The sequence below is a fragment of the Elephas maximus genome, chromosome 27 (genome assembly GCF_024166365.1).
Source record: "Elephas maximus indicus isolate mEleMax1 chromosome 27, mEleMax1 primary haplotype, whole genome shotgun sequence".
Lineage (NCBI taxonomy): Eukaryota > Metazoa > Chordata > Mammalia > Proboscidea > Elephantidae > Elephas > Elephas maximus.
In genome coordinates, this window is record NC_064845.1 from 6,531,654 (window position 1) to 6,544,750 (window position 13,097).

General features: G+C 44.9%; 1 protein-coding gene across 1 annotated transcript in view; it reads right to left on the minus strand.

Annotated features, from left to right (window-relative positions):
* CRTAP (cartilage associated protein) overlaps positions 1 to 13,097 on the minus strand; it is a 34,918-nt gene that overhangs the window by 10,653 nt on the left and 11,168 nt on the right. Inside the window, exons 3-6 of the mRNA XM_049871190.1 lie at positions 12,315 to 12,486; positions 9,768 to 9,896; positions 5,879 to 6,024; positions 3,486 to 3,569 (exon numbers count right to left, since the gene is read on the minus strand). Of these exons, the coding sequence (XP_049727147.1) occupies positions 3,486 to 3,569; positions 5,879 to 6,024; positions 9,768 to 9,896; positions 12,315 to 12,486 (531 nt within the window). The remainder of the gene's footprint in view (positions 1 to 3,485; positions 3,570 to 5,878; positions 6,025 to 9,767; positions 9,897 to 12,314; positions 12,487 to 13,097) is intronic.

Below are 13,097 nucleotides of genomic sequence, written 5' to 3' on the forward strand. Positions count from 1 at the left end.
CTAAAGCTCATAGAGGTCACCACACCAGCCCAAGAGCCTATTTGCTCCTTTTTATATTTTAACACAGAGGTTCATAAAATACCTCAGCATTTGGGAGCAGGTGGAAAGTCTATCAAGTATGTGAGACACAAAAGAGGGGTCTTATTATTTTCATCAAATTTTTCTACCATGCCGTGCCTGAGATTAGAAATTAAAGTTACAGGAGTAGAAAGCCACTGCTTGCTTTGTGGACCCCCAAAAGGAAAGTGTGGTATGGCACAGGGTTTATGCGTATAACCAAGACATCTGCTCCCAGAGTTACTGTTTCCTGTTGTGGAGATGCTGTGACATAGGGGATGACAGTCCCTTCTGCTTGTTAGGTGCCATCAGGTCGGCTCCGACTCATAGCGACCCTGTGTACAACAGAACGAAACACCGCCCAGTCCTGCACCATCCTCACAATCCTTGTTATGCTTGAGCCCACTGCTGCAGCCACTGTGTTAATCCATCTCGTTGAGAGTCTTCCTCTCTCTCACTGACCCTCTACTTCACCAAGCATGGTGTCCTTCTCCAGGGACTGATCCCTCCTGACAACATGTCCAAAGTATGTAAGATAAAGTCTCGCCATCCTGCTCTCTAAAGACCATTCTGGATATACTTCTTCCACGACAGATTTGTTTTTCTGGCCCTCCATGGTGTATTCAATATTCTTCACCAACACCATAATTCAAAGGCATCAATTCTTCTTTGGTCTTCCTTATTCATTGTCCACCTTTCACATGCATATGAGGCGATTGAAAAACACTGTGCCTTGGGTCAGGCCCACCTTAGTCCTTAAAGTGATATCTGCTTTTTAACACTTTAAAGAGGTCTTTTGCAGCAGATTTGCCCAATGCAATGCATTGTTTGATTTCTTGACTGCTGCTTCCATGGGCGTGGATTGTGGATCCAAGTAAAATGAAATCCTTGACAAATTCAACATTTTCTCCATTTATCACAATGTTACTTATTGGTCCAAACTTCTGCTTCCCATACCTATTGCCGTGGAGTTAATTCGGACTCACAGAGACCCTACAGGACAGAGTAGAACTGCCCCATAGGGTTTCCAAGGAGCAGCTGGCAGTTTCAAACTGCCGACCTTTTGGTTAGCAGCCGAGCTCTTAACCACTGTGCCGCCAGGCTCTGAAACTGTCATCGGCTTCTATAAACTCTTTTTTTTTTTTAACCAATGTGCCAATTTTCAGAAACTCTCACACACATTACAATGCCAGAAAGATAATATCATAGTTTTCTAGTGCTGCTATATTAGAAATTATCACAAATTGGTGGCTTTAACAAACAGAAGTTTATTTTCTCACAGTTTAGGAGGCTAGAGTCCGAATTCAGGGTGCCACTCCAAAAGAGGGCTTTCTCTCTCTGCGGGCTCTGACGGAAGGGCCTTGCCTCTTCTGAGCTTTTATTGTATTGGTTTTGTTTTTAGTTAGAAATTGTTACTTGCTACAATTCGTTATATAAAATACATAAGGTATAAGAAAAGAGCTCATTCTTTATAGATGGATTAGTTCCTTCACCATTCTAAAGCCTCATTGAACTCATTTAACAAGCTAACTACTCCAGGGCCTTCAACGTCATGCCTTTTATCTTGAGAGTACCAACTCCAAAAATGCTAGGAATTGTACAGCCTGGAGTAAGCCTGGTCCGTTCCGGTGGATGACTGCTGACCAGCTGTGTGACTCTGAGCAAGTCACTCTACCTGGCTGTGCTCGTTTACTCCTCTGTGACATGAGAGAGCTTTACTGACTCTGATCCAACATCTATGATTATTCCTAATAACATTGTTCTCATACATCAAAAGCCTTCAAAAGACTCGTAGCCTTACACGCAGGAATTTATCCTAAAGAAACGATCAGAGAAGGGGAAAAGGATTTAGTGAATTCTGTGTTATTTACGAGCCCAGGTGAGGCAGTGGGCTTCCCGGCCCATGGAGAGAGAAAGCTGAGTCCCTTTGGGGGGAAGCCTAGGGCCAGGGAGAAGTGTGCCTGCAAGCAAGGTTGGGGAGAGGCTGTCCTGATAGAACTATATCCTGAGTGTTCCTGAGCCTGAATTGTAGCTGCTGCTTCTCTAATAAACCCCACAATTGCGAATATGGTCCATGAGTTCTGTGTGGCCGCTGCAATGACTTACTGCACCCAGCAGAGAAGTAGAGAGTGCTGTGGGAGGGATGGCTGGTGTCAAAGTTGGTAAAGATGGTGGAGAGAGAAGGCATGTCTGAGCCCCACCCCATAGGAATCAGCCTTGGGCTGTTGGTCTTGGTTCTCCTTCCTCCTTGTGGGGTTGGAGGAGATCAGACACTGCCTCCAAGCCATTTTTACAACTTAACTGTGCTCAAGAGGAACCTATACATAGACCAAGAGGCAGTCATTAGAATAGAACAGGGAGATACTACCTGTTTAAAAATCAGGAAAGGTGTGTGTCAGGGATATATCTTTCAACATACTTATTCAGTCTGTATGTTGAGCAAATAATCTGAGAAGCTGGACTATATGAAGAAGAATTTGGCGTCAGCATTGAAGGAAGATTCATTAACAACCTTGCTCACTAAAAGTGAAGAGGACTTGAAGCACTTACTGATGAAGATCAAAGTCTAAATAATCCTTCAGTATGGATTATACCTCAACACAAAGATATCATACTGAGGACTAAGGTGCACCTGACCCAACAAGCCACAGTATTTTCAATCACCTCATATGCATTTTTTTTCATATGCATACGAAAGTTGGACAACGAATAAGGAAAACTGAAGAACTGATGCCTTTGAATTACGGTGTTGGCAAAGAATACTGAATATACCATGGATTGCCAGAAGAACGAACAAATCTGTTTTGGAAGAAGTACAGCCAGAATCCTCCTTGGAAGCAAAGATGGCCAGACTTCATCTCACATACGTTGGACATGGTATCAGGAGGGACCAGTCCCTGGAGAAGGACATCATGCTTAGTAAAGCAGAGGGTCAGCAAAATAGAGAAAGACCCTCAACGAGATGGATTGACACATGGCTGCAACACTGGGCTCAAACATAACGATTGTGAGGGTGGTACAGGATAGGGCAATGTTTCGTTCTGTTGTTCATATGGTCACTATGAGTCGGAAGTGACTCCACGGCACCTAACAACAAATATAAAAATTAGGGAGAGGGGAGGGTTCTAAGTAACCTCACTGTTTTTACAAAGTTAAAAAATGGCGGTCAGATGACTGCATGATGGATTCCTGGAGCGTCGCTCTGTATTCCCCGTCAGGAAATGTAGCGCTTCAGCCTCGGTTTCTTAGAAAGCCGTTCTTTTCAGTGCCAGTATTCTGACTTCCATTAAAACACCCACCTAAACCATATTTCTCAAGGTCTCCTTCTGTTTCTTATTTTTGGGGATAACTTGGCCTTCCAGTGACTTTAGCGCCGATGTGAGTAATATTTTCTCTTAGCCAGACATGTGCTGGACATGAAAACTTACCTCATCATCATCCATTACGTTTTCCTTAGCAAAGTCATACAGCTCTTTCTGGAGTGTGGTCACGTTAAAGAACTGAACTGCTTCCTGTTCAGACACAAACAGAGAACAGTTTTTGTGACCAGCCTTCTAATGTTAGGACATCAAGTTTTTAATGTGGAATGATCCCAATTTGGTATTCCTCCACTAGTCTACACTAGCGTCTTAGCATAGTGCCTATGGAAAACCAACCACCAAGGCACTGACTTTACAATGGAGTGGCCACACACCCATTAGGACGGCTACCATCAAAAAGACAGATGATAACAAGTGCTGGAGAGAATGTGGAGGACTTGAAACCTCCATGTATTACTGGTAGAAATAGAGAATGGTGCAGCCACTTTGGAAAACAGTCTGGTAGTTTCTCAAAACGTTAAACATAGAGGTACCATATGACCTAGCAATTCCACTCCTGGGTATGTACTCAAAGAAATGAAAAGATATGTCCAAATAAAAACTTGTAGGTGAATGTTCATAGCAGCATTATTCAGAATCGTCGAAAAGCGGAAACAACCCAAATGTCCACCAACAGATGAATGGAGAAACATAGGCTATGATTCCCTTTATATGAAATGTCTAGAAGAGGCAAATCCAGAGAAACAAAAAACAGATTAGTGTTCAACGGGGCTGGGGAAAGAGGAGAATGAGGTTTCTCTTTGGGGTGGTGAAAATGTTCTAAAATGAGACAAAGGAGTGCATGGGTCGCCAGGAGTCAGGGGGCTACTCAGCAGCAGCTGACAACAACGACATCGTTCGCTGAACTGGTATCTCATGAGAAGTTGAGGAAAATTAATAAAATGAGATAGTGGGGATGGTTGTACAGCTCGGTGAATATACTAAAATCCTCTGAAATATGTACTTGTAAAAAGTGAATGTTATTAAATATGAATAATATCTCAATAAAAGGACAGTCAGCTCAGTGAGTGAGCAAGCAAGCAAGCGTGTGTGTGTGTGTGTTGGCAGGCGAGGGAAGAGGGTAGGAAAATGTGAGTACGGCAGCTCAGGGGAGCATATAGAAACCCCAATGGCAATACCAGCTAAAGGCAAAGATTAACAGAAAGAGACCTTTTGAAAGTGGTACATGATTAACGGTTGCTGCTGTACATTGACAGGGAACTTCCAAAAACTCAAGGGCACCTAGCAACAACAACAGGTAATGAATGGAATCCTTTGACATTGGATGCAAAACTGTGAGCTCAAAGAGAGACTCATTAAACAGTGGCCCATCCTCAAACAGCGTACCATGAAAGGGTCAGAAAATGAAGGAGGTATATGGGGGTGCCATGAAAAAATGTTATGAAGAAATTGTTCATAAAGACACTGCAAGTCACCAAACGGTATGTAGAGTACAATCCTTCTTCTGTAACAATAAAACATAAAAAACCAAAAACCAAACCCAGTGCCGTCGAGTCAATCCCGACTCCTAGTGACCCTATAGGACAGAGTAGAACTGCCCCATAGAGTTTCCGAGGAGCGCCTTGTGGATTTGAACTGCCGACCCTTTGGTTAGCAGCTGTAGCACTTAACCACTAGACCACCAGGGTTTCCTACAATAAAACATAAGCTTTATGTAAAAGCCAAAAAACCAAACCTATTGCCATCAAGTCAATTCGGACTCATAGTGACCCTACAGAACAGACTAGAACCACCCCCTAGAGTTTCCAAGGAGCGCCTGGTGGATTTGAACTGCTGATACTTTGGTTAGCAGCAGTAGCTCTTAACCACTAGACCACCAGGGTTTCCTTCAACAGACAGAGCTAGGAAATACATCTGTATATATTAGAAATCACAAGTTTTACCGGTATCTCCAATTTCATTTCAGCTCCAAAGAGTTCTGTATATAGGAGGGAATATTTGCCTATAAAGCAAGGGGTAAAAGGAGAGGGCTTAGGAAGGAATTTCACTTTCTAAGTGAAATATTTCTGGAAGGTTTGCAATTGTTAGAATTTCCATTGATTTAGGGGAAACCCTGGTGGCGTAGTGGTTAAGTGCTACGGCTGCTAACCAAAGGGTTGGCAGTTCAAATCCGCCAGGCGCTCCTTGGGAACTCTATGGGGCAGTTCTATTCTGTCCTGTAGTGTCTCTATGAGTCGGAATCGACTCGATGGCACTGGGTCTGGGTTTATTGATTCAGGTATCGGAATAAAACAGCAGTATGTTAAGAGGAAGAAAAAAAACTACAGAAAAAAATAAAAGAGTTTTCCTTCATTTCAGTAATAACCCATTCTCGTAGTGTGCAGAGTGGGCTCCTGAAAGTGAAACTGAGGAGGAGAAGAGGCAAAGCAATGCTTGGGGCACGGGGCACGGGGCACGGGGCACGGGGCACGGGGCACGGGGCACGGACGCGGGGCACTTACAGGCCTGGGCTGGAAATGCTCGTCCGAGAGGCCCCACTTCTCCCGGTGATACTGGTAAAACACCAGGTTCTGCTGCATGACCTTGTCGTTCTGGTCAAAGAGCAGGTAGCTGACGGCACAGGGGGCTGCGTTCTTCAGGTCGTTCACTGGGGTCAGGGAGAAAGGGGGACATCAGCAAACCCTGCCCATCCTTCCTCTCACCTGCCACTCTTCCTAGAAGGTCACCTTTTCAAAGAAAAGTTCATGAAGGCCTCCAACGAGGGAATCAGCCCCAGGAGGGCAGGTCACACATGAGGCTTCCACGGAGGGCTGGAGCTGGCTTTGGAATATGGACGTCCTTTGTTAGGTAGATGTCTTTGCAGAAATGCCTGCGTAGGGCCTCTGGCTCCAGGGACCTAAGCTGGTCTCACGGCCCTGCAGCCCAAGGAAGGCTCGGTCCCGAGGCTTGGACTGTCCTGGGGCTGACATTAGCTCCTGGGAGCAGGGGAGGGTGAGCTTAGCAGAACATGCTCCCACTTGTAACCTGCAGCTGACCTGCATGCCTGGGCCTCACTTGCATGGGCCAGAGTCTCCACATCCAGGCAAGCCCCTACAGCTGAACCAGGTCTGGAAAATCGAAGGCTGGTGCACACTCTGAGCTGGAAGAGATCTGAAAAGCCACCTGGTCTTGGTATCTCCTGGGGGCTTGGGTTCCCACCTCCAGCCTCCCAACCTAGTGCTGCCCCTCCTGTGACAGAGCACCTTCAGCGTGGAGACCTGGCAGGGAGGGGTTGGATTCGTCTTGGGAGTAGGAGGCAAAGGGGAGCAGGTCAGGAGACACAAAAGCCACTGCGCATTTATTCTGGCACCCATAACCCCCCGTTGCCATCGAGTCGATTGCGACGCATAGCGTCCCTATAGAACAGAGTAGAACTGCCCCATAGGGTTTCCAAGAAATGGCTAGAGGATTCAAACTGCCAACCTTTTGGTTAGCTGCAAGCTCTTAACTACTACACACCAGGCCTCCATTCCACTGCAATTTACCAAGGAATACTACCTCAGCTACCAAGCTATAGAGTCGCTAAGCATCGGAATTGACTCGAGGGCAACGGGTTTTTGTTTTTGTGTTTGTGTGCGCGTATAAATAAATCCTGCCACCCAGTGGCCGTTTCCTGTAATGACAACTTTAAAGCCAGTGTCTGCCCGGGCTGGAAAAGATTCAAACATGAGAAACAACCCCTCCCCTCAAGAAATTTAGAGTTCAAAACAGGGCAGGCTTTCAGGAAGTGTGTCCCCCCAAAACATGTGCTGTAAATCCTAACCCCTATCCCTGTGGTGGGGCTGCTAACCAAAAGATGGGCAGTTTGAATCCACCAGCTGCTCCTTGGAAACCCTCTGGAGCAGTTCTACTCTGTCCTGTAGGGTTGCTATGAGCCAGAATGGACCCAACGGCAAAGGGTGTTGATTTATCCCAGTGGTTATAATCCCATTTGGGAATGGGTTTTCATTGTTATGTTAGTGAGGCAGTATTAGTATACGGTGTGTCTCAAATCAATCTCTTGAGATCTAGAAAGAGCAGATTAAGCCAGCAGAGGTGGGAGAAGACAGACACCATGCCACACGAAGATCACCAAGCAGCCAAGGAACAGGACCTGCCCCCCGAGCCCATAGAGAGTCAGTGCCCTGAATTTGAACTTCTAGCCTCCTAAACTGTAAGAAACTAAATTTCTGTTAGTGAAAGCCACCTGCTTGTGGTATTTCTGTTATAGCAGCACTAGATAACCAAGATAACTTATAACCCCAGAAAGCAAAGATTTCTTGGAAAGCAGCAAGTAAAGCCAAAGGTTTTGGTCTACCAGTGTTTATAAGTCTTTGCCACGGTCTCTGATATGCAAAGCGATTTTCAGAGGGGAGCATGGGGGTGTGTGAGCCTGGGTGTGATCACCAGGGGTGGGGCGGGCAGGGCCAGTGGGCTGCCAGAGCCAGGATGTGTCTAGTATACTTCTGAACTTGTCTGCTAGTCTTGTGTGCCCACAACCAAGCCAGGCTAGACAGCCTCATGGATTCCTCCCCACGTTTCAAAATCCAACACAGGGCTGGCGTGAAGCAGGGGGTCAGTGAAAGAGAGGTGTCAGCACAGATTTTCATGAAAATGAAATAAAACATCAGCTTCTGTTTCCACCCAACAAAAAATATTTAAACGGTGATTGGCGAAGTATTGATAGAAGTCGAAGCTGGGTGACGGGCTCACTGGAACTCACTATACCATTCTCTCCACTTTTCTGTGTACATTTGAAAACTTCCATCAGTTAAAAAACAAAACAAAACCTCATGTATATAATTTTTCATAATTCTCATTAAAACAGGGCTCTTCCATAGAGACAAGTGTGAATGAATATAAGCAAGCTGTTAACCCTTGGGTAGGGGGTGAGGGAAGGGGAGGGAGATGGACGTCTCTCTGTTCATCTCTGAGTTGTTAGTTTTACAGCAACAAGCCTGTTATTATAAGCTTTTGTGGAAGAAAGCAATAACTAGTCAATTATATATATATATATATTTTTTAAAGGTGGCTTTTCATAGGCAAAAAACACTGCCTTGTAGAAACTATCCTCTCAACACTAGAATACGGTCAGTAACCATTTGCTGAGGACCTACTATGTACTGGGTGCTGTTCACAGACTATGTAGAAGTAGCCTCTGGTCCTCTAGGCTAAATAATCATTTACCAGACAGCTGGTGCCGGGGTTACAATGACAAGGAAAATCTCATCCTGCTCTCGGTGCAGGGGGACCGCTGGGAAAGATACAGGTTTACACACACCTCGCGCTCCTGCTGATCCCAAAAATATCCCAACCAAGGAAACAAAGCTTTTCACTGCATCCTGAGATGAAGTGCAGGCTGCCGGAAGAGCGGGTTCACTGCTGACAGAGGTAAGTCCCCTTACTCGGGAAGACTTGGCGTGAACGACTCTGTGTGTGTGCGTGTGTCCTTTGGCACGCAAGACTTTCACTGCATCCTGAAGATGAAGGAAGCTGGGATAAAGGGGGATGGCTGTTACGGGAAGAGGGAGTCCCACAAAGAATATGGCTATGGAACCTTAGCTACAGAAGCTAAGGTCACTTCTCATTCTCCCCAGGACAGCCCTGAGACCAGCTGCTCTTGAGTTTGAAGGGGTGTCCCAGGGGCAGAAGAAACCTGCTACAACTAGACCCTGGCATTTCTTCATCAGGGCATACTAGTTTCTGCTGCAGCTTTTCCCAATAAAACGTCCAGTGCTCTGTAACCGCACCGCCAAGTGACCACAGTGCAAACAAGTGGCGCTCTGCAAAGTCAGTGACGTGGAGAGAAGGAAACGCCAAAACGGACAGGCTCTGAAGTCTCGACTTTGAAATACCTTCTCTCCCACGTTCATTTCATTTTGTCCACTTAGAATGTTCTGATTGAAAAACTCCAGTCTCAGCTCAAGGTAGGACCAACTGGAATGAGACTTACATAAGGCTAGTGCTGGGGAGGACGGGAAACAACGATGAAAAGGAAACACTCACGTAGAGTTTGCAAGGTGCCAATGTCTGACTACCCGAAGCGTTTCATTTAGTCTGCACAATGATCCCATGAGGTTAGCTCTATTGTCTCTACTTTACAGGTGAGGAAACTGAGACACAGAAAAGTTAGGAAGTGATGAGGCTGGAATTCAAGCCTAGGCGGTCTGGCTGCAGGGTCTGCATCCTGAATCACCAGGCCAAGCTGCCTTTTTGCACAGAGCATGGCACCAAGGCTGTCGATGTGACCTCCACAAACTCTCCCAATAACCCCAGGAGGTAAGCATTGTTACTCTATATTACAGATGGGGAAATTGAGTCTTGGAAGGATTCAGTGCCTCACCCGGGGTCTCAAAGAAGATGATTACTTACGTTTATAATAAGCAAACTGCAAATAATGATACATGGTGGCCACAAACTTCTCAACAGGATAGCCTCCTATCACCGGGGTGAGGTTTTCTTCACACTGTATTTTGCACTCCAGGACTTCTATGTAGTGATCTGAAAGAACACACACAAATATTCAGAGTACTGCACACGCTGCTCTCTTGGTATGCTCCTCCGGTGCAAAAAAAAAAAAAAAGGATAAAGGTAAAAGAAAAATATTTGCAACACTTATGATAAAGGGCTAACTAACATCTTTAATATACAGAAACAAACAAACAAAAACAACCATTGCTGTTGAATCAAATCCCACTCACACAGCCCTACAGGACAGAGTAGAACTGCCCCACAGGGCTTCCAAGGAGCAGCCGGTAGATTCAGACTGTTGACCTTTGGTTAGCAGCTGAGCTCTTAGCCACTGCGCCACCAGGGCTCCCTTAATATACAGAAAGCTCCTTAAAAGCAGTAAGAAAAAGATAAACAAGAAGGAAAAAATAAATCCCCAATATAAAAATGGCCAAAGGGTATCAACACAACAGAATTATTTAAAAAAAAAAAAATGACTAATAAACATTGTGAAAAGATGCTAAACCTCATTCGTAATTAAAGAGGTACAATTTCCCCTAAAATGTTTAAACTGTTAAATTGGCAAAAATGTTAGACTTTGCTAACCCCCAGTATGAGGGAAAGAATGGTGCAACTTACACTCTCATTTTCTATTGGTGGAAGCAAAACAGGAACAAAGTTTTTGGAAGCAATTTGGCAAAATTTATCAAAGGTTAAAATATACATATATCCTCTGACCCAGTGGCCCACTTCTGGGAAATTTTCTTAGACATAGGCACATCACGTATCATACGGGGTACCAGTCCTCCCGAGGTACTGCACTGCCCTTCGTGGTTTCCCTACACCCACGCTTCTCTAAATAATCCCTTTGTAAATAAATCCTTCTTGAATTTATTCTGATTTGTGTGTGCCAGTTAGGACCCTGCCTCATACAGAAGGAGGCTTATTTTTCACAGTACAGTTGTCCCTCAGTATCCTCGGGCATTGGTTCCAGGACCCCTATGCCCCTCATACCAAAATCTAAGGACGCTGAAGTCCCTTATATTAAAACGGTGTACTATTTGCATATAACCTACACACCGCCTCCCATATACTTTAAATCATCTCTAGATTACTTATAATAATCTATCAGTAGATTATTACCGTGCCACCAGGGCTCCGAGAGAGGGGGACACAGGTGGGAATTAGATGAAGCCTAAGTGGCCATGAGCTGACAGTTGTGAAGCTGGGTGACAGGTACACGAGAATTTGTTATAATCTTCTTTCTATTTTTGTGTATGTTTGACATTTCCCATGGTAAAATGTTTTTTTTTTTAAGAAGAGAAAATAGTACTCTGTGAAAAAAGAGATTCATAAACAAAAAAATGGTGAAAAACCCTGGATTCAGTAAGTTTGAATGAACTTCCACACTGCAGAATTTTTAAGAGTCTAAAGCACTGGGCTGCTAACTGAAAGCCTGGCCTTTCGAACCCCCCAGCTGCTCCACTGGAGAAGGATATTGCAGTCTGCTTCCCTAAAGATTACAGCCTTGGAAACCCTTAAGAGTAACCATTAAAGTGCACAGTGACTCTCTAAGTGACAGTGCACAGCCCATCCCCAAACTCATCTGGCCAGGGTACCCTTTCTGCAAGGTGCAGTTCTAGGATCAGCGTTCCTCAAACCCCTTTGGGAAATCTCCTCTTGGCGATTCCCCATTTTCGCAGTGACCCTATCCACTACAGAAAAACCTTAGGGAAACCAAGGCTATATGTGCGCGGTGTTGTAGGTTTTCTTTCTCTCTTCATTCTTCTTTCCTGTGTTCTCTAAGCTTTGTATAATGAGCATACATTGTTTTATAATCAGAAAAAAAATTTTTTTCGGTTACCTTAACGCTGACTTACATCTTAAGGTTTCTTCATTCTACCTGTGCGTGTGTTGCAAAATTTCCATAATCAGAGTTATCTCAGAAATGTGAGTCACTTACTTGCTCTTGGGACCATTTTTATTTTTCCAGAAGCCTGTGATGGTGGGTGGGAATCTGTCATCAAGCAAGGCCGATGTAGGAGAGTCTTGTTACTGACCTCCCCAGACCTGTGCTTGAAAGTTATACTCAGCTATTTGGCGTACTGGTTAAGTGCTACAGCTGCTAACCAAGAGGTCAGCAGTTCAGATCCACCAGGTGCTCCTTGGAAACTCTATGGGGCAGTTCTACTCTGTCCTATAGGGTCGCTATGAGTCGGAATCGACTCAACCGCAGTGGGTTTGTTTTTTTTTTTAGGTTTATTTTACGAGCAGTCTCTGCTGAGTCACAGGCTTGTGACACAGGCTATGTAGGTGTTGGCTGCCCCAGTTAACCCATGAATATTTAAGCTCAAAGTCTCCTCAGAGGCCACTCAAGTCACCTAGAAGGAATGTAGAGAGATAGCAGACATCCAAGGAAGACAGATTCCAGCTATTCCATTTACCTCTAGGACACAACCCACCACCAACCTGCAATGGAGAGATAGAAATCCTTGAAGTCCTTGATCTCCCTAGAGCCTTCACAGGCTGCAAGACACCCATAAAAGGCTTTGAAGAAGTCAGGAAGGGCCAGCTCCATGTCTGTGACGGACGTTCTCCAGTTCTCGCCGTTGTACGCCCGCACTGCTCGGATGAACAGGCTCTGAAACACAAGAAGAGGCAAGCGAAGCTTGCTCCTGGCCATGGAGGGAGACAGATATGTCCTCCCCAAAGGAATCATGACCATCTCCAAGCTCCATTCTCATTAACGCTGAAGAAACCACCAAAACCCAAAAACCCATTGCTGTCGAGTCGATTCCGACTCATAGTGACCCTATAGGACAGAGTAGAACTGCCCCCATAGAGTTTCCAAGGAGCACCTGGCGGATTTGAACTGCCGACCCTTTGGTTAGCAGCCATAGCACTTAACCACTACGCCACCAGGGTTTCTGAAGAAACTGTACTGGCCCTTAATAAAATATGAAGCCAATTGGTAGCTTATTTTATATCTAGATTTTTCTACCCTCACAGTGGGTACACTTTTTATTTATTTAGTTTTAATTGAAAATGTAGGTGGTGTTTGACAACTAAATCAAATGTGAAATCAAGGAAAAGGCAGCAATCAGATCAGTGGTGCCAGGGCCCAGGGATTGGGACAAGGAGTTGACAGCAAGGGGGCATGAGGGAACTTTTTGGAGGAAATTAAAATATTCTTTATCATGATTATGGTAGAAGTTACGCGACTGTATACATTTATCAAAACCCATTGAATTG